This window comes from Leptopilina boulardi, unplaced genomic scaffold, assembly GCF_019393585.1.
Source record: "Leptopilina boulardi isolate dan_hultmark-lab unplaced genomic scaffold, ZJU_Lbou_2.1 LbouV2_48, whole genome shotgun sequence".
NCBI lineage: Eukaryota > Metazoa > Arthropoda > Insecta > Hymenoptera > Figitidae > Leptopilina > Leptopilina boulardi.
Window position 1 is genome coordinate 1,123,376 of NW_026137992.1, and position 22,821 is coordinate 1,146,196.

Consider the following 22,821-nt stretch of genomic DNA (forward strand, 5'->3'; position numbering starts at 1 on the left):
GGAGGCATTATCATTAAATTATTAGAGAAGTGTCGATCAGCTGTTGCCCTGTTTACACATGGTCTCTGTATATAGTGACGAAACATATGGTGGGGTTCAGACCAACGGCCAGTCTTTAGCGGCTCGCCGCGTCGAACTGTTGTGGACTACTTAATTTTTGAGTTTTTTTTTTTTTTTTTTTGTTGTTGTTAAATAATTATTAACATGTTAATCAAAAAGCCGCGTTAATGTACAAAATAAAAAAATAAATTAAAAGTGTAATTATCGATTTTAGTTTAATCGATGACTTTCATCGTGGGAAAGTAATTCCGGATCAAAGGGTCAGTAAATGTCTTCTATAGAATACTAAATATACAACTGATATATAAGTACATTATATTTTACTTTACAAATATTTATATCCATTTTTTGCCCTTATATAATTTAAAAAAAAAAATTATTTTTAATATTATAATAATTTTCTATTTTTGAAAAAATGAATTTAAAACTATGTAAAAGTTCATTTTTTTAAAATATATTTTATTAAATTTTAATATTTTATTTTAAATGATTTAATTTTTATTTATGCTTCATGAAAAACTAGTTTTAAAGATGAAAGATTGAAAGATCAATGCATAATGGTTTAAAATTATTTTTGAAAATAGGCTGAGCAGCGATGAGCTTTTCTAAGCGATGCTTTTAGCTCAGGGAACTCGACATTTACAAACGTGTCGGTATAAATAAGACAGTAATATTATCGATTCACTTCGAGCGAATGATTATAATGATAAATAAAAATGGAAAAAAAAAATTAAATTTGTCTCTTTTGAAAACAAATTTTTATAGACAATTATCTAATTGACACTTATATCTCACTCTTTGAAAGTTCCGAAGAATTTTCACGACATTCAATTAACTATTTGCCTCATCTTCCCTCATGACTTTCATCAGTGATTATTCCATTACATTTATAGTGTCCCGTGACACAGACAATCACGGGACTTTCGATTATCTCATCTTTTGTTATGATACTTTAAACTGTTATTTCCTCAAGTTCTAATAAATTTTCTTACCTTTTTTTTCTTCTTTTAAAAAAAAGTATAAATATTTAAATAAATTTTACTAAAATTAAACAAAATAATTTAACAAATTTTTAATTTTTAATTTTGAAGAAAATTTTACATAAATAAAATATTGTCTTAAACGAAAAAAAAAATCCGCGAAATAATCTTAAATGTATTATAGTTTGACAGCTGAGTGAAAGACACGTGAATATGTTAAAATTATAATTAGCTCAGATAACACATATGCGAAGTATATAATCCATTGATGAATATCAATGAATTTATTAAACAACGATGAAAAAATACAGTATGATTTATATGCAAATTGATGCAATTAACATCTTAAGAATCTGCGAATGTTGACGCGTATATAATGTATGATAAAAATTCTCCTGTCTATTAGCTTATGAATCATATATATATATGATTGAAATACACACTTCCTATATTGAACAATTTTCAAATTGATTAAAAACAATGAAACAATAAATTATAAGAAAAAAATTGCAAAACATTTTCATTATTATAAAAAGAATTTATTTTTTAATAAATTAAATCAAAAAAATATAATAATGTAAAAGAATTTATACCGCTACTAATTTATTAGTCGAAATTAATTGTATCACTAACCAGTTTTTTTTTTTTAATCTCAGTGAGAAAGGTAAATTTTTTTTTAATTTAGCAAAAGTTATAGAATATATAGTTAAATTAAAGAAATATTACATTGTATCAACGGAATAATTTGGCAATTTTTTTTTTTTTTTTGAAAGAAATAAAACGTCTGAAACGAGGGTCAAAAAGACAGAAAACTATTATTAGCGCGACAAGGCCTATATAGATTATAAGCTAAAGATCATGAATGACTCAAGATCCACTACAATAATCGATAGTGAAAATTTTATTCATATATATACCGTTTCTTTAATTATAGAAGTAATTAAGTGTCTATTTATAAATAAACTTCAATGAAATCAAGTTCAAATTCATTCAATTAATTTTTTTTCTACTATAATTTTTGTTATCATTTGCAATATACTATGTAAAATTTCAAAAATTACGCATTCATATAATTATTTTATTATATTTTTATCTAGTTTTATTACTTTTTAATTTATGGCATTTATAATAAATATTCATACTCTTTTGGCAAGCGTTTATAATTTTGAAATGAATTTATATATTTTATAACAAATTTATTGCAATAAGCAGTTTCATAAAAGAATATTAATTATTTGAGCGTTTATTAATAAAAAATTATTTCCTCGATTAAAAGAAAAGTTTTTCTTCCCGTGCAGAAATTTTGAAAGGGCCCTGGCAGGGCCCACGCCGGGAAGCTCCAAAATCGCATGAAACTCGATCGAGGCCATAGAATAAGCCCTATTACAGCCTGATTAAAACCGGGGCCCGACCAGGGCCTAGTTTGGCCCCGGTTCCCTGTTTCAAACAGGTCAGAGCCAAGTTGGCGATTGAATAAAAAAAAAAAAAAGGAATACTAAGTATTTTCTGTTCTAGAAGATAAAAATTTTATCGAACAATTTATTTTTCAAAAATTTAAACAGAACTTTATTTCAGATTTTAGTTAATGGCAGCGTTACTTTGTTAGGGGGAAGGGGTGTGGGTGACGATTATGTGTCCCAGGAAGCACTTCCCACTATGACTTCCGATCTCAAATCGCAGGTTGGCGACAAATATAGTTTAGCCGATTGACAGTGAAGAAATGCTCTACTAAATTTTTATAAAAATTTTGTAAAGGAGAAAAAAACCAAAAAGAATCAATTTCATTACAATCGTTACGTTCTGGCAATTCAGAGTGAGTTGACAATATTTATAAATAATATTACATTATATTGGGAACCAACGAATATTATTGATTAATAAAACTTATTTTAGCCCTATATGATTTAAATGATAAAAGAAATCAAAATAATTTTAATTATTATTAATTATTAAAATCATATTAAAAAAATTATTGTTATAAATAATTAATAATTGTTTTTAAATAGTTAAAACAATGATAATTTCGGTAGATAGTACTCTCTGAATTAGGAATTCGTTTACTCCTATATAGTAAAATATTAATATTTCATTTATATTTTCTACTTATAGGTTTTAGTGAAAATTTAATTTTTGAAAGGTTTTTTTTCAACATGCAATATGTAAAGAATATAGATATACATGGAATGTTTTTTGTTGAAGTGTATAGATAGCTTCAAGACAAATAAGGGTTAAAATACACCAAACAGATGTTGGCGGGCATTGAAACCAGCAATTATATATACCAACGGGGCGTTACTCTCACCGCACCTACTTTCCTCACACACATTATAAAAAAAAAAAAAAAAAAAAAAAAAAAATGATTATTTACTGTTTACAAGCTTCATCTGTTCATTCACTGAAAACATACAAATGCATTTTCATATCAAACATATAGCAAAAATTTTATTTTCCAATTATCCGTGAGATCAATAACTTTACTAAACATCTGCTTCTTTATAAACATGAGATAAAAATAATATTAACTAATCTATTTTTTAATATGAATCAATTCTTATCCGAGTAGAAATTTTCGCCAGGGCCCAGATCGGGATCGGATTAGGCTTCCCTATTAGGGAATGAAACACCGCGTCTGATGTCGCCCTGATTAGGAAATCCTAATTTTCTGGTCGCCCTGATGTGGCCCTAATCAGGTATGGCGTTTCATTCCCTACTAGGGCCCTGATAGGGTAATTTTGTACACGGAAAGTTATATCCCGTGCAGAAATTGGCCAATCTGGTCCTGACCTGGTTGAAATAGGGAATCGAGGCCAAACTAGGCCCTGATCGGGCCCTGGTTTTAATCGATTTTAATAGGATTGAAGTAGGGCGCTATTCTGTGGTCCCAATTGGGTTCATGCAGATTTGAAGCTTCCCGACGTGGGCCCAACCAGGGCCCTTTCAAAATTTCTGCACGGGATTTTAATACTTTTGAATCTAAAATTTCATTTCGAATTTAATCATTTTAAATTATTAAAATTTTATTCTGAATAAATTCGTTCCCAGGATTGATTCGAAATGAAATTTTAATCGAAAATGCCTATATTTATAAATAATTGATTACAAAATGACGTCACGGTTTGATATAGTGACAAGTTGTAAATTATATATTTAAAAATGCATGTGTGTGATAATTTTCTGTATTTGCTTTCATTAGTAACCTATAAAACTTGTAAATAAATATAAAACTTTCATTAAAACATCAATTCTCATATATACGTATCGAAATACAATTATATATTATTTTTTCTTTTTTTTTTGTTCTATTTCATCAATTTTATAACCAAAATTTATAACTAATTTTATCCTTTTATTTTTCTAATACATATATTTCAAAAAAAAATTCTTGTGACAACTATTTGATGCATAAAAAAAAACATTTCATGGATATGTAGGCCGGACTTCCGGTACACAGGAAACCACGTGATGATTCATACATCGATCGCAGGTTGCACTTCGTTTTATAATGTCCTTATGAAACATCTGGTTTTTTTTTTTAGTGTCAAAAATTGTACTGTTTTCAAATTTTTAATTTTGAAATTAAAATCTTAATTGAAAGTTTTTTTTTATTATAAGCCTAAGATTTGAGCTTTTGTGGTGTAAAAGGAAAAAATTTTTTGAGAGCTGAAATTCAACAAATAGGCTAAATTATTCAAAAAAAAAAAAATTAATTTTTATATTTTTAACTGTAAGTAGTAAACATAATTTTATAAAAATTAAATATATACAATTTATTTTAAGTGCAAAAAAAAAATGTTTCTCCATTGGAATGAAGTAAATCTATATCTTGCAGTTTAAAAAAAAATTCTTTACCAAGAGTTTGTGTAATCTGTATTCCTTGATCAAGTTTTACTTTTTAAAGTGTAGTCACAGTATGAGCAAGATGATCGTGACAAGAATTTTCAAGTCGTAAAGTTTTTTTTTTTTTTTAACGAAATTAGCTCAATGTTATCAACATAAAAATTTATTTCATCAACTCTATATTTTACTGTAACACATATTTTAATGTCAATATAAGTTTATGACAATTGTTAAAGAATTTACATAATCGTACAATATTACTCTGTACAAATATTTAGTATTTATATGTGAATATTTCTCGGTATGTTATTTTTATGTATTTCAATTGTTTTTCTTTCAATATAAAATTTTTCACATAAATTATTTCTCACCGAAAGAATAAATTTAAAAAAACACATCTTCGTATTTTTAAAAAAAATAACGTTTTTATATTGTAGATTAATGTTTGAAAATTTTAGTCCGATAAATAGAATTTTAATTCTGCTTCCCACTGAACCGGAAAAAAGTGGTTTCGAGATAAACGCATTAAAAGAGCGGAATGTACAAAAATTTTTATCATCCAAAGTTTTATTTCGACACTTAAAATGCATGAGAATAATGTTTTACACTTTTTTAATGCCTAGAGAATGTACCAAAAAATTATTTTTTTTTTTTAAATCTTAATTTTTTTTATATTTTGTTATTTGCTAATTTCATTAGAGTAATTATTAAAAAATTTTCCTCGAATTTTATTAAAACTATTGCGACAAATAGAATGTGTTAAAGAAAATTGAAAATTTGAAACCATCACAACAAAATACCAATGTATTTATATTTAAAATGCTTAATAGAATTCAATTGATGAACTTTGACACAACCCAGAGGAGAAACTTGAATTCCATCCAAGTTCATGATCAACAAATCATTTATAATAACGAAAATGTCGTAAATTATAACAGCATTCGGATATTCTGGATGTCCTACGAACGTAGGATATCCTGGGGATATCATTTTGTCTGGGAAAATTAGGATATCCGTAAGATTTCCGTAGGATGTTCAAAAATAACCTTGGGACCACTTAGGGATATAATTTTCCTTGACTAAATGATATTTCTAGGACGTCTATAGGATATCCTGAAATATCCCTTGCTGCAAGGAAATAATAATAAAAAATAGGAAACTTAATGAATAAAATAAATTTTTGATCACAATGGGTCATTACAGTAATGGATATTTCAGAATATCCTATGGATTTCCTAGAAATATCATTTACTCTGGGGGAAATTAGGATATTCTACGGATGTCCTAGAAATATCATTAACTCTGAGAAAATTAGGATATCCTACAGATGTCCTAGAATTATCATTACCTCGGGGGAAATTAGGATATCCCTAAGATGTCCGGGATATCCTTGAACATCCTACGGATATCTTGATTTCCTCAGACAAAATGATATCCCCTCCATAGGACATCTTGAATATCCGGATACCATTAGGGTATAGAAACGATTTTTGGATGAAATATAATGAATTGACGTAAAATATTGCAAATTTTTGTAAAAATAAATAAAATTTCTAATTGAATAGTAAAAAAAAAAATCTGTACAAATTGATAAAAATGAATAAACTATAGTAATATGAGTCACTGATATCAAAGAACTTGACTTGTATTGATAGTGTCGCCGTGTCATTGTCACATTGATATGGTAAATAGTACCTAATGAGCAAAGGAGACGACCTGCAATGACATAAGATATAATGTCATTGACAGGGAATGTTTGTGAAATATATAAACTTGCAGAGCTGAAGAGAATCTGTTGTCTTTGTATATATAGTGAGATAGAGAGACAATAATCGTAGCAGCTGGGAATGGTTATTAGGGTCACTCTCTGTCGTTGATTGCTTTCCAAGGTTGTTACTGTTTAGACATTTCGTACGAGTAACCAGCGTGGGTTGGTCACCAATCAACTTCTATAGCTCAATTTAATGCTTGCAAGCTCCAAAAAGTGAAAGCGATAAAATTAGAAAAACAGAATTCATTAAAATTCTTTTTCATTATAGGAAAATTTGCAAATTTTATTTATTGACACTTGTAAAAAAAACAGGTTTTCAAATTTTAATTAAAAAAAAAAAAAATTCTTTAATATGATAAATATTTATTAATCAATGAAGATCAATAGTATAGTTGAAATTCATCTAATATATAAATTTTTCTGTTTAAACATAAAATTCGAATTTGTCAGTGAGATATTAATTACTCTATTGTTTATGGTTTGTAATAAAAATCGAAACTTTTCTTCACTCATCAGTTATATATATAATCATGTGGAAAATGACGTGAAAAAATTCGTAAAAGACCTTCTCGTATAGTTGACCACGCGATTGATATCATTGCACGTGATTCACTTTCACACGATACTTTAAAATTAATTGTACATTTTCTAACATATGTCAATAAAATGATGTTCAACTGGCACTTATAGAAGTCATCAAAAAATAAATCTACAATAGTGCAAAAATTTATATAACTTCCGTGTATTATTATATAATAAACTGATTTTTATCATTTAATTTCTTTTATTTTTTTTTTCTCTAAAAATTTTTTTAACTTTAAATTTACCTTTAATTTAACTAGCGTCTGTAGGGAATTTTATGTACTTTTTTGTTTTCAATTTTAGTTCAATTTTGTTTATTTATGCGTACTTATTTTTCCAATATAAAATTTTTTCTTAATCCCTTAAAAAATCTAGGGCAAAAAATGTGTAAATACACTCAAATGAAAAAAAAAATTTATTTCAGAGCTAAATAAATATTTGTTTCGCGTGATTGAAAAATATAAAATATTTTTATTTTATTAGAAAAAATATAAATAATAATAATAATAATGATAATATTGATAAGTATTAAAAATTATTTTAAGGCGTCAAACATAAAATAAATTTTTACAAATACCAAAAAAATGATTTTTTCCTTTCTAATTCCAGTAAAAAAAAAAAAATTGACTTTTGAATTATGTAAACAAATGACAAATCAATTTAATGAGAAATATGTTCATGCGTATTAACAACAGGATTTTTTAATAATGTGCTCAATATCTAATACTTATTTTTAGGATACAATTAAATGACTATTATGTTTCAATTATTATATTATCAAATATAATTATTCACGCAGTATTGAAAAATAGTATTTTATATTATATATTTAATTTAATTTTTTTATGAAAATTTTTAAAATTACAAAAATAAATAATTTAAAAATATCGATAAAATTTTAATATTCGTATAGACTCTTCGATAAACATTAAATTCAAGGTGAAAACATATTTAAAGTCAGCTTTGACCCCTATTTCAGTGCATATTAATTTTAATAAATTATTTTATACATTATTCTTGACACAAATAGTTAAAAATAAAATTTTATTTTCGGCACTAGTTTAATTTTTACATATTTTTTAAACCCCCCCCCCAAAAAAAAAAAAAAAAAAAAAAAAAACACTTTCTCATAAAAATGCGTTTTTTAATTTGCAAAAAAAATTGTTTATAAACGCACATATAAGGTAAATTGTACGTTTGATGAAAAATTAGAAACAAGTCTAGTGACCAACATTCTAGTGAACAAATTATAGTTTTACGTATATACGTTACGCACAGTTATGCAATAAAATTTTTGCGCAACAACCACCATTGAGATCGATAACCAATACATTCAAGAATTTCTTTTTAATAACAAGAATAATATATATATATATATATATATATATATATATATATATATATATATATGGTGGAGATAATTTTGAAGAAAGTTAATTAATTTCTTTTTCTATGATTAGTAATTTTCTCTTTAAGTTCTAAATAGGAAATGAATTTTTTATTTATTTTGCAAAATTTAGAATTGTTTAATTAATAAATAATAATAATTTAATTACAAATTCAATTACAAATGTAATTAATAAAAAAAAATGAATTATTATTAGTAAACGAAAATTTAATAAAGTCAATATAAAGACATTTAGATTACATAATTAATTCGCTCGAATTAATAATTAATCGTATAATTAAATTTTGCATAAGAAATTTAGCCTCTTGTGAAGTAAAGAGGCTTACAAAAATTGCATCTCTTACACGTATAGTGTAAATGGATGCGGGTATAAAATAAAATGGGTTTCAGCATCAGTACCCTCACTAAACGATCACTGAATACTATGCTCCCCAAAGACAAGGATGGTGGTCTCTGGTCGAACGGTTCCTTATATAGACTCAGCGCAACATTTCACCTGTGAGAACGTATGCCATCTGTTGGCCTTTAGACACACTAATGCGCAAAAATTTCATTCTACCATTATAAACAATTATATTTTAATTCTAATAAATCCTTTTGTATAAATATTTTTAAAATTAATTATAATTATTATATTTTTGTTAATTAATACAATATTAATTATAAAGTACTAATTAATTTATTTATAATAATTAATTATAAATTATAAATTATTAATTATTAATTTATTATTAATTTATTAATTACCGTTATTTATTATAAAATATTTATTATTACAATAAATAAATTATTAAAAAAATTTGATAAAAAAATAACAATGTTTAATAAAAAAAAAAAAAAAACATTTTTGATTTAGATTTATTTTGTTTAGAAAGTTTGTTACAAAGTTTTTTTGTACCTGGGATTCAAAGATAAACTTCAAGTTTATCAGTTGTTTTTTATCTCAAAAGCAAATGTTCTCTCTTAATGTGTACTAGCCGTTTTTAAAATTTTTCCACATTTAAAAATATTTTTTTTTTACAAGAGTAGCACACATTTTTACATTTCCATAATTGTTATTGTAATATATATTATAATTTAAAGATTATAAAAATAAGAATAAAAATAAAAATTATCATTATCTGTTTATATTGGAACATTAATCTGCTTTATCCCCTTATAATCATCCGGATATTCACAATGGTTTAGGGATATCATTTGATCAAAAGAAATTAGGATATTCTTACGATTTCCCTAAGATATCCTTGGATATCTTAATTTCTAATTTCCCTAGAGCATTCCTAGAACAACCTAGGGATATTCGAATTTCTAATTTCCCTAGAACATCTTAGGAATATCCTAAATTCTAATTTCCCTAGAACATCATAGGGACATCCGAATTTATAATTTCCTAGGACATTCTAGGGATATCCTAATTTCCCCACACCAAATGATATCCCTAGAATATCCGAATACCGTGAGGCATTTTTTTATAATTATTATGCAGTTTCCAAATTCCAAGTAGTTAATTAAATTAATTTGTTCTTAAAGAACTAAAAAAAAAACTGTTTCTACTTATTGCAGGCTAAATGAGAAAATAAGGTTATCTAAGTTGACATACTTTAACAAAATAGTTTGAATATATATATATATATATATATAATTAACTTAATTATTTTTTCTTTTGTTGCCAGTTCTTTTTTTTCATTGTTTTCATTTGTTCTTTTTTTTCATAACATTGCTATGATGATGACCATAATATACTCTCGTAACTAAAATTAAATATTACATTATAAATATATGAAATTTACGTAACTTTTCAACAGGTAATTGCGTACATATGTAAACTAAGAAGAACAGAAAAATAAAAATAGTAGTACACAGAGCTGGATTTTGTTAAATAACATATTATGTAAAATGTCGATAAAATAAATGAACATTTAAAATGGAGACAAAATAATGTTTTAAATTGAATTTATAAAAAAGATTTTTCCACATTACCATTTTATTCTGCGTTTTTATAACATACGGGGGGGGGGGGGGAAATAATTTTAAAAAAACTTTTTTTGTACACCGAAGAAACGGAAACTAAATTTAAGAATATCTTGGCGTAAATTTAAGAATATCCTACGGATATCCTAGAAATATACCTTCACAAAACCGGATATTTAAGGATAATCATTTATTTGCGGCAGTTTGGATATCCCTAGGGACCCTAGGATATCCTAGGGATTTGTAAACCGCCTGGATTAAATGGATATTCTTTGTATATCCTTAAATATCCGGTGCTGTGAGGGTACAGAAATTAAGATATCCTACAAAATATCCCAGGACATCCTAGGGATATCCTAATTTTCTCGTACCAAATGTTATCCCTAGAATATCCCGAATATCCGGATGCTGTGAGGGTATTAAATTGAGTTGAAAAATTGAATTTTTGAATAATTATAAATTTATGAAAAATTCTCTATAATTTTTATTTTAATGGAGAATTTTTTTATAAAATATAAATTAAATCGCGCATTAAATTCTAAATACCTGATTGAAAATCGTTTTGTTTTAATAAAAATAATTGATTACTTCTAGTTTGATAAATAACTTGACTGTTATTTGTAATCTTGAATCGTGTTACGTACCTAAGTACCTCCTTACCCCGCATAAATCAGAAGGTAGTCGTCGCGTCATTCGAGATATACATTCAGTTCGAGAGTGATCGTTGTACGTGACTACTCTTCAAGCTGAATTAAATCCTTCTTTTAAAGTGCTGTGACATTAGTAAGTTATTTAATTTCAATTAAAAAAAAAAAAAACTATTACATGTTTTAATAAACCTTTTTTTAATTTTATTTATTTTCAATTTTTTGTTAAATTTTTTTTTTCTTGGGAGAAAAGAAATTAATTTTTTATTAATTGATTTTTAATAAATAGTAAAATTATAAATATTTTTTCTTCTTTTTAAAAAAAAAAAATTAAAATTTGTTTCTTTCACTATTGTGAAATCTTTTATCGCGGCAGAATAAATCCGTTTTCTGAAGAATCACGTGGTTATATGTGACTCGTGAGGTGGTCACGTGCGTTATACAAGGTAAAGATGTTCAATTTCTACAGTGTGCGGATTACATTAAATTACTGAAAATAAAGTGTAATTAAAGTACAATTGACGTAAATATGTTTCATTACACTATTTAAAGCGGATAATATCTTTGTTACGTGAATTTAATTGTTTATGTAAAAATTAATTTTTTTTTACCTTGAGTGCGTGGTACACACTTTTTATTTTATTTTTTTTGTGTTAGCGCATTAACACTCTTTTGCACGCAACCAATATCCATTACAATATTATACTGTTATACAGGTTCCACCCTTCTATTATATTCTCGCTATATACGTATATATATATATATATATATGAATCGATGATTCTCGCACTATGCAAAGAAGGGAGCGAGATTCAAACAAATTGGACAATTAATATCAAGGCTCTTTTTGAAAATATATATTTTTTGAAAAATTCACCATAATTAATGGAGGAGCAAAAAAAAAAAAAAATAATAGAATGAATTTTTTACTTTCATATATTTTTTTTTGTTTTTGGGTAGCAAACAATTATAATTCACGGTATACGTTTGCGACTACCCAGTAGGCAGGGGTCGTAAAAAAAATTATAGTATATTTTTTCGTATGGTTTTAAAATAGGTATGACAATAAAAACTCTTTGCGGTCGAATAAATAATTAAGTATATATATATATATATTTTTTTGATGACATGTTTTATGTTTTAAAACTTGGGTTATTTTTACGAAACATAGTACATAGTCAGTGTTTATATAATATTTAAATTGTAAAATTGAATTTTTTAATTGAAATTTCTTTTCTATGTGAAAAAATTTATTTGAACTGAAAATATTTTTTGATAATTTTTTTTTTTAATAATATACATACGCCTGAATATTATTTTAAGAATGAATCACACTTTTAATATCATCATAGATTTTTATAGTTTTAGGCGTTTAAAAATAATATTCTAAAAAAAAAAAATTAAATTTTATTTATATTTAGATTATAAAAATCTAATTAATTACATATAATTTCAATTAATACCTAATAAAATAATCTTTTTGATCATATTTTATAAAGATAATTCAGGAAGTATTGATAAATTATATTATATATTTGATTTCCGTCATTCAGTAAAATTAATAATTAAACTTAAATTTATTAATATGAAAACACCTAGATTTCTATATAAATAGTTCCCATCAACTTTATTCGGTCCTAAAAATGTAGGTTACACTTTATCAGTAGACGATCTGCTTTTTTTTTATCATAACTGATAATTGAGAAAGAAATTTATTAAGAAGAACATTTCCATTTTTAAAGCGTTTGTAAAATGTCATTCTTATGTAAGTTATATTAAATGAATCTTAGAATTTACGTATTTCAGAGATAAAATTCTTTAAATATGTGAGATGCAAATATTTGTTTTTAAAGGTAACTTCTTACAATACAGAATTTTCAGACACATTATTATTTAAATAATTATTTATTTATTATTGTTTTATAATAAATATGTAATTTTCTATTAAGAAATAGTTTCTTCTTTTTTTTAATATTTGTAAAAGTAAAATTATTTCCTTTTTATTATAAAGTAGCAAAATTATTGTGTTTAGGAATGTTTGTATATATCATAAAATTTGAACTATGAACTTTCAAGTGAATTGAAGAAAAAAAAAAATGGAAATATACTTTTTCCGACTGCGATAATTGACCGAGACATTTTAATCTTCATATCTTGATTCACAGCATAGTTTCCTGCCGTGATCAGATTGAAAGACCGGCGCGCCAATAAATCTATTGCAAAGAATAACATTTATATATGTACTCTGAAATTCAAGATTAAAAATCTGTTTTTTTTTTTTATTATTTTATGACTTAGCAATTACGATTAAAACAGCACAAAAGGCTTTTCATCTTTACAGAGTGATTGAACAATGATAAAAGGATATTACATCACTCAAGTGCGGCATTTTTAAAACAGAAAAAAATCTTTAGAAATGAAACATTCTGAATATAAATTTAATTTTATAAAATTCTGCTAATTAAAAATTAGATAATTTTTAATATTAATTAATTAACAATTTCAGGAGGGAAAAAAATTCCTCTAAATTTTGAAAATAAATAAAATTTTAAAAAAGTAAAAAAAAATGTTTACATATGTTTCAGGATAAGTGATAGTTAGCTGTCAAGATGGGGGCGATGTTTAGGAGCGAAGATATGGCCCTCTGTCAGCTGTTCATACAGCCAGAGGCTGCCTACCTTTCGGTCTCCGAACTCGGTGAAACTGGAACAGTTCAGTTTCGTGATGTAAGATATGTATTTTTATTTCTAGCTCCATGATTCACGTGATTCTTTTGAACAAAAAAAAAAAAAATATAGTAATACACAAAAACGTTGCATCAGTAACATATTCTTAAAATAAAAATCAAATATATTTTCATGTTTTTATTATAGCTTTATACGCACACTGGATTTTTCGCATGGGTCATATAATATTGTCGAGATTATGCAAAAAACTTTCCTTTAAATAGAAAAAAAAAAAAATTATCAAATATTTTTCTCCTTATCTCACCCTTTTTTTTTATTTATTAATTGCTATTAAATATATTCTCACAAAAAAAAATTCATCCACAAAAAAATTTACCTGTTTTTTGAACATAATTTACAAAAATCACTAATTTATAAACAATTAAGAACTATTTTTTTCCAGTAAATTAACATTTGTCCCATTTATTAATTACCACTATTAAAAAATTATTAATATTATCTTATCTGAAAACAAGTTGAACAAAATCGAAAAAAATGTCACTTCCAGAGATTTATCGTTTTTTCGATCTTCGGTATAAATTTTTGTCAGTGATGCTTTTGAAATTTTTTCAGGTTCGATTGTGCAATCGGGTTGATTTTGGGTTGTCGGGTTCAGGTTGAAAACTTTTAAATCCTTATATTATATATAATCTAATCTAATTTTTATTACTTATTATTAATTAATTAATTAATTAATTAATTAATAATAATAATAATAATGATTGAAAGTTTATTTGAAAAATTAGCTAGAACATAAAATGAAGATCATGAGTGCGTTTATTTTCATCACAGCTTAATGGCGATGTAAACTACTTTCAAAGAAAATTTGTAAATGAAGTACGTCGCTGTGATGAGATGGAGCGCAAACTTCGTTACATTGAAGCCGAAGTGAAAAAGGATGGAGTATCCATCGCAGATAATCTTACTGAATTGCCACGCGCTCCAAATCCCCGGGAGATTATAGATCTTGAGGTAGAGTATTTTATTTTCAACTATTGTTGCAATTTTTTTTTTTTTTAATAAATTAAAAAAAAAAAAAATTCTGAAAGTCATCCTTTCCGTGCAAGAAATTTTGCCAGGGCTCAGATTGGGGCCTGATCAGGCTGCCCAATTAGGGAATAAAACGCCGCACCTTTTGTGTCCCTGATTTTAGGAAATCCACATATTTGGCACTGATCAGGTGTGGCGTTTCATTCTCTAGTAGGGCCCTGATAGGGCAATTTCTACACGGATTAGCAAGAGTTGCTAAAAGAAAAAATCCCACCAGATATTCTAGGATATTCCAAAAACATCCCTTGGATATCCTAGGGATACCCCAGGGATATCCTAAGGATACTTTAAGGATATCCAAAGTAGCGGCGGTTAGGATATCCTAGGCATATTCCAGGGATATCTAAGGATGTCCCTAGGACGTCCCAGGGATATCCTAATTATTTCCCCGGATATTATTAGGATATCCTGTGGATATCCTTAGAACGTTCCAAGGATATCCTCAGGACGTCCAATTACGTCCTAAGGTAACAGCCCAGATTTGAAAGATGATTGACAATCACGGGAAACCTATTTGTATCAAAAAATCGCTATCTTAAATAGCCAAAATTTGAATCATAATGATATCCTAGGGAGATCTTAGCGATATTTCTAGAATATTTTAACGATATACCAAGTTTATCCCAAGAATATCCCCACGATATCACTGGGATATCCCTGGAATATCCCAGGGATATCCCTTGAATATCCTCAGGATATCCCAAAAATATCCTACGTAACGGCGGTTTGGATGTTCTGAGGATATTCTCAGGATATCCTATGGACGTTTTCAGGATATCCTACATTAGTTTAGGATATCCTTTTGTTGTGAGGGTAATAATAAATAAATAAATATATTATAAATATATTAACTTATAGATTTTAATTCTATTTTTTGAATCGAAAAAAAAAGAATTTTTGTAGTTTCTGTTTTTTTTTTTTTTTTTTTTTTGTTTTCTTCAACGCTTGGAAAAAAAGCTTCTAATCAATATTTTATTAACTTAGGCACACCTAGAAAAGACGGAGAACGAGATACTTGAGCTGAGCCACAATGCGGTGAATCTGAAGAGTAACTACCTCGAGCTTACGGAGTTGCGTCACGTTCTCGAGAAAACGCAGGTTTTTTTCACGGAGGTACCTAAAAGTAGTTCGGCAGCTTATCTCTTTGCGCCATCCCCCTTCGTGTAATCGGTGTTCACGTTTTGTCGAAGAATCAAGGTTCGCTTCTTCTTCTGTATCAACAGGAAGAGGCCAACGACTCAATCACCCGGGCACTGATAAATGAGGAGGCGCAGAATCAGAGCGCTACGGGTCGCGGACGACTCGAGTGAGTTTTTTTTTTTTTTTTTTTTTTAATCCTTTTATATGGTTGAATTTTTATCTCTTTGGTTTTTGGCAAAAAAAAAAAATCTTATTTGTTTTAAATAAAGAAATAATTGATTTTTTTTTTAAATTTTAGTGTTAAATTTGTAGAAATTAATAATTTTTTTCTTTTAGATTCGTTGCTGGCGTGATCAATCGTGAGCGAGTTCCAGCCTTCGAGCGGATGCTGTGGCGGATATCCAGGGGAAACGTTTTTCTACGGCAGGCAGAACTTGAAAAACCATTGGAAGATCCAAGCACAGTAAGAGTTTTTTTTTTTTGCTCTCAATGATGGCTTCTTACTTTTTCTTCCAATAAGAATCCCATGTGCGAAATGCCAAGACTGACAATACGGCCCAACATTGGCCCAGTAATGTCTGCCAAAGTATGGCAAACGTTACTGGACCAGTACTGGCGATCAATTCGTCCCATTATTAGGCCAATATTGGCACCAATTCTCGGTTACTCTTATTTGCCATTATTGGGCCGAACTCTGTCCCATTACTGGGCCAATATTGGCACTGCGTCTCAGTTACTCCAAATTGCCATAATTGAGTCGAACTCCATCCCATTATTGGGACAATATTGGCACCGTTTCTTGATTATTCTAATTTGCCATTATTGGGTCTTCTCTGTCCCATTACTGGGCCAATATTGGCACTGCGTCTCAGTTACTCCAATTTTCCATAATTGGGCCGAACTCCGTCACACTACTGGGCCAATATTGGCACCAATACTTGGTAATTCTACTTTTTCATAATTGAGACGAACTCTGTCCTATTACTGGGTCATTATTGGCTCATTGACGGCTGAAATGTTGAATTTATTTTGACAAGTCATTTTTTCCAAAGTTGGAACGAATCTTGGCCCAGTAATGGCGCATTAACGGCTGAAATGTTCCTCAAATGCAGCTTATCAAAATATTTTTGTGTTGAGATTCCCATATCCGCGTATAGTGTAGTGGTTAGCGTGTTAGACTTCGGTGCGTTAGGTTGCGAGTTCGATTCCCGCGAGCGTTACAAATTTTCAAATGTTTAAACAATTGTCCTTTCTGTCAGGACTTGAATTATAAATGTATAATGAATTAATTAGTTAATTAATTAATTATTATGATTTTTTAAACTCTTTTAAACTTTGACAATACTGGGCCACTAATGGCAGCCAAGATTGGCCCAGTAATGGCGTCTGATACTTGGCTGCCGACGTCCAACCGCAGTGAACACCGCAAGAGTTGGCCCAATATTGTCTGCCAAGACTTGGTGCCCGATTTGACAATGCTGGGCCAATATTGGCCCATGTTGGTTTTCGCACTTGGGTAAATTTACCAAATACTAAATTACTAAAAAAAAAACTAAATTTTCTACTTAAAAATAAATAACTAAAAAAACGTAGTAACGTGTTTTTTTTTATTTAATTTATTCTAGGGTAATGAAATTTACAAAACGGCATTCGTAGCCTTTTTTCAAGGAGAACAACTAAAGAGTCGCATTAAGAAAGTATGCACTGGATTTCATGCGTCTCTTTATCCCTGTCCAAATACAAATTCAGAGCGATTGGAAATGGTCAAGGGTGTTCGTACACGTTTAGAGGATTTAAATTTGGTAATTATATTAGAAAAAAAAAATGCTTCCTCATATCACTTATTATTTTATCAATCATCAAAAGAACATGATTTTTAATCCTCGTTGCAAAATATCGTTTTTCTCATTTAACATTTTAAAATGCAGAAAATTCCTATTTTTTAAGATTTGACAACAGTTCCAGCTGTCAAGTAAGTGAGACAAGAAAAGAAAAATATATATTTATAAATATTTCTTTAAAAAGGGTTTAAAATTGTATATATTTTTTTCTACTTATCAACAATTTGAATGTTTATTAATTATTTGAATCAGGTTCTAAACCAAACTCAGGATCATAGACAACGTGTTCTTCACAATGTAGCTAAAGAATTACCAAATTGGAGTATAATGGTTCGTAAAATGAAAGCTATTTATCATACAATGAATTTGTTTAACATGGATGTTTCAAAAAAGTGCCTCATTGGAGAATGTTGGGTCCCTGTTGCGGATCTAGCAATTGTTCAAAATTGTTTAACGGAAGGGTCGGTTAGTATATGCCTTTTTAAAAGTTTTCCAAAGGTAACAAAATACCTTTGCTTCAATTCGAAAAAGGTTATTGCTTGCGGCAGATTGGATATCCCTGGGATATCCTAGGGATATCCAAACCGCCGGAAGCAAATTGACATCCCTAGGATATCCCTGGGTTATCCTTAAATATCCTGTGCTGTAAGGGATATAATGCTAATTTTTAATTGTTATTTCTTTCAGTGTATTGCGATTTTAAATCTAATCTTCATTTAGTCACTTTTTTTAATTTTTAGCGTCTCTGTGGAAATTCAATACCATCTTTCTTGAATGTCATTCACACGGATGAAGATCCGCCAACATTTAATAGAACTAACAAATTTACCAGAGGATTCCAAAATTTAATTGATGCCTATGGAGTAGCTTCCTATCGTGAAGCAAATCCTGCTCTGTATACTATAATTACTTTTCCGTTCCTTTTTAGTATTATGTTCGGTGATGCAGGTCATGGTACGTTTTTATAAAAGTGCATTTAATTCATGTACCTTTATATCTAAAAGATATTTTTAATTATTTTATTCATAATTGAATCATTAATGTATATCTGAATCAAAATAATAAATCTTTTTGACACTCATCAAATTGTCTTTTAAGATTTTCTAAAAATCTCAATCTATATAGGTTTGCTAATGACATTGTTTGGACTCTACATGGTTGTATGGGAGAAGAAATTATCAGCAAAAAAGACAAACAATGAAATTTGGAACATTTTCTTTGGAGGCCGCTACATTATACTTTTAATGGGTTTGTTTTCCATCTACACTGGTATTGTCTACAATGATCTGTTCTCAAAATCAGTTAACATATTTGGATCTAGCTGGAAATCATCTTACAATTATACAACGTTAAAAGATAATCACTATTTGCAATTGAATCCAAATACAGAAGGTTACAGTCAATATCCATATCCAATTGGAGTCGATCCAGTATGGATGGTTGCTGAAAATAAAATTATCTTCCTTAATTCTTATAAGATGAAGCTATCGATTATCTTTGGGGTTGTTCATATGATTTTTGGAGTCTGTATGAGTGTTGTTAATATTATGTAAGTTTTATTATTAAATTCAAAAAAAGCAAAAATTGTATTCTTCAATTTTTTAAAATTTTCCAGACACTTTAAGAAATATGCGAGTCTCTTTCTTGAATTCTTACCTCAACTTCTTTTCTTGATACTTTTATTCTTCTACATGGTGTCACTGATGTTTTTGAAATGGATTCTTTACTCGGCTACAAATGACAGTAAGCAAAAATTACATAAATCAATATTATAGAAAAAAATCTTTTGTAAAAAAAAACAATCATTTGATTGTAGGTTTAAAATATAAACCCGGCTGTGCACCTTCTGTATTAATTACATTTATAAATATGATGCTCTTTGGAAGTTCGCCAGTTCAAGAAGGTTGTTCCGAGTTCATGTTCGAAGGTCAAAAACCTCTTCAGTTGGTCTGTGTTTATCTTGCATTGATTTGCATTCCAGTGATGTTGTTTGGAAAACCACTTTATATTAAATTTTCCAAGAAACAACCAGGCCGGATTATGGTAATTGTTTCTAATGAATGTTGACCAGTTTTAAAAATTTTGTAAAAAAAATTTTCATTTTCTTTTAGACAAATGGCTCTGCATCTCAAGATATTGAATTACAACCGGAAGGTTATGAATTAACTCCAACAACTTCGGGTGGAAATGGAACAGGAGGACACGGTCATGATGATGGTGGTTTTGGTGAGCTGATGATCAATCAAGGTATTCATACAATAGAGTATGTGTTGTCAACAATTTCGCATACGGCGTCATATTTACGTCTTTGGGCACTGTCACTGGCTCATGCTCAATTATCGGAAGTTCTTTGGAATATGGTGATGCAAAAAGGTCTTCGCGCCGATGAAGGAGATTACGTCAAATCTGTAATGTTATTCATTGCTTTTGGAGCCTGGTCCCTATTTACCTTAGCCATTTTGGTCATGATGGAAGGACTTTCTGCTTTTTTGCATACACTTCGTCTTCATTGGTAATTCATAATTCATATTAATACACGTGCAGAAATTTTGCCAGGGCCCAAACCGGGGCCGGATCAGTCTGCCCTATTAGGGAATGAAACGTAGCGTCTGATGTGGCCCTGATTAGGAAACCCAAATTTTCTTGTCGCCCTAATCAGATATGGCGTTTCATTCCCTACTAGGACCCTGGTAGGACAATTTCTACACGGGAAACAGGGAACACGATCGGGAGCCACTGCCCGTGTAGAAATTCTACCATGGCCCAAATCGGGCCGCCCTATTAGAGAATGAAACGCCGCGCCTGATTAGGAAATCCACATTATCTGATCGCCCTGATCAGGCGAGGCGTTTCATTGCCTACTAGGGCCCTGGCAGGGCTATTTCCACAGAAAGAAGAGCGCCCTACTTCAACCCGACTAAAATCGATTATAACCGGGGCCCGACCAGGGCCTGGTTTGGCCCCGGTTCCCTGTTTCAACCAGGTCAGGGCCAGGTTGGCGAATTTCTGCACAGATATTAATTAATAAATTAATAAAAGATTTTAATCTTTTACGAATGCGGTACTGAATAAATTAAAAATTTTTTTTTGTATTTAAATTCCAGGGTGGAATTTATGAGTAAATTTTATGAAGGTAATGGCTATCCTTTTCAACCTTTCTACTTTAAAACGATCTTTGATACAGAAGACGCTGAAGAATAGATAATGAAATTGTTTAAAAAACACAAATTATTGTTAATTTTAATATTTATCGAAAATGATGAACATTACAGCACGAATGTTGTTAGTGTGCGAGTGAAAGAGAGAGAGGGAGAGAGAGAAAGAGAGAGAGAGAGGGAGGGAGAGAAAGTATATAATATTCAGATAAATTCTCTCTGAATCCTATTTTACACTCTTTCAGGCGTAACCGTCCAATTTAAGCGAAAAAAATGTCTTACCACAATGCGATGATTTGTAAAATTTTTACTAAATCATATTCATAAAATCACCAAAATATGTTTTTTAAGTTATCATTAAAAGTCAGTAAAAAAAAACCCCCCACCTAATAATTTTAAATAAAGTGAGTCAGTTTGTATAATTTTTTTTTTTTTAATTTGCAATTACTCTTGTGTTTCGCCTGATGGTTGCGATAGAAATGAATGATATTTTTATTATCGATTTTAAATCATCACTGTAACACTGAAATATTTCTATTTTCAGTATAAGTCAAATTTTAATGAAATTTGTTCAGATGATAAATTCCAATTAAGTTTGAATTTTGTGTTTTCTTTTTTTTTGTTATAATGAATTTGTTGCTTTGTTATCTAATACAGATAGAAAAAATACTGTCACTTGTAAATTTTGATATTTATTAAAATATTAAATCCACAATTTTATTAATCTGTTACATATACATATTATTAACGACGCAATTTTTAAGTGTTACTATATAAAGTGTTTCAAGTTTCACACAAGAAATTGTATTCTTTACAACAATGTTATGAAACACTTTTGAATAATTCTAGAAATAATTATATGGACCAAGTTACGCTTTGAAAATCCATAAAGTTAATATAATTATATAAATAAATTTTTGTTTGTTAAAATAAAATTGTAAACCCTCACAGCACGGGATATTTGAGGATATTCCTGGGACATCCTAGGGATATCTATTTGATTCCGCTGGTTTGGATATCCCTAGGATATCCTAGGATATTATCTGGATATCATAGGGATATTCAAATCGCGGGAAGGAAATGGATATCCACAGGCTGTACCAGGGATATCATTAAATATCCAATGCTGTGAGGGTGAAGAATCAAAATGATATCCCTAGGATATCCTGAATATCCGGATGCTGTTAGGAACTTGAACTATTGATTTTAATTTTTTCAAAAAAAAATTTCCTAACTCGATCTAAATTATTATTTCTAGAATGATTCTTTTATAAATAAAGTGCTGAAAAAAATTTACACTAATTGCAAAATAGGGTCCAATCTTTGAAATTAAGATATAAAATTACCTATTTTAACCGCTAAAAAAGTATTTAAGAATAAGATTATATCATTTTGCAGTGTGTTCATTCCAATTTTAATTAAGTATACGCATAATATGTACAAGTATATATATATACAATATAATATAAAAATTACAATATTAATAAGTCCCGCCAAAAAAAAAAAAAAACTGAAATAGTATTTCAAATATGCGTTTCCTGGATATTTCATTGAATTTCGTCCAAAGTATTATATACAGATAAAATTGAATATATATCCAACATTGGGATTACGTATATATTAATAAAATAAAAAAATATATAACACTTGTAT

General features: G+C 28.5%; 1 protein-coding gene and 1 non-coding gene across 5 annotated transcripts; one reads left to right on the plus strand and one right to left on the minus strand.

Moving 5' to 3' along the window:
• The first annotated feature begins 104 nt into the window (after nucleotides 1-104).
• On the plus strand, nucleotides 105-22,478 carry LOC127289614 (V-type proton ATPase 116 kDa subunit a1). Of its 4 annotated transcripts, none has more exons than XM_051317664.1 (14): nucleotides 105-320; nucleotides 13,842-13,982; nucleotides 14,775-14,954; nucleotides 16,017-16,145; nucleotides 16,223-16,338; nucleotides 16,509-16,635; nucleotides 17,798-17,974; nucleotides 18,266-18,478; nucleotides 18,754-18,967; nucleotides 19,139-19,562; nucleotides 19,629-19,756; nucleotides 19,830-20,056; nucleotides 20,125-20,525; nucleotides 21,118-22,478. In XM_051317664.1, exons 2-14 carry the CDS (start codon nucleotides 13,866-13,868, stop codon nucleotides 21,212-21,214), a joined length of 2,550 nt encoding a protein of 849 aa, XP_051173621.1. In that variant the 5' UTR covers nucleotides 105-320; nucleotides 13,842-13,865; the 3' UTR covers nucleotides 21,215-22,478. The 4 variants fall into 4 exon arrangements, with proteins under 4 accessions (XP_051173621.1, XP_051173623.1, XP_051173622.1 ...); XM_051317666.1 differs by having other exon boundaries at nucleotides 16,256-16,338; XM_051317665.1 differs by lacking the exon at nucleotides 105-320 and adding an exon at nucleotides 11,290-11,392.
• Nucleotides 8,959-9,086, minus strand: LOC127289660 (U4atac minor spliceosomal RNA). The gene has a single exon (XR_007844206.1). It is a non-coding gene; the product is annotated as a U4atac minor spliceosomal RNA (small nuclear RNA).
• Nucleotides 22,479-22,821: the final 343 nt, after the last annotated feature.

Bases quoted from the DNA above. Each gene is read 5' to 3' on its own strand.
- LOC127289614 (XM_051317664.1), top strand. From the start codon at position 13,866: ATGGGGGCGATGTTTAGGAGCGAAGATATGGCCCTCTGTCAGCTGTTC. The intron at 18,479-18,753 runs GTTAGTATATGC...TTTAATTTTTAG, and splicing joins ATTGTTTAACGGAAGGGTCG to CGTCTCTGTGGAAATTCAAT. The intron at 18,968-19,138 runs GTACGTTTTTAT...CAATCTATATAG, and splicing joins GTTCGGTGATGCAGGTCATG to GTTTGCTAATGACATTGTTT.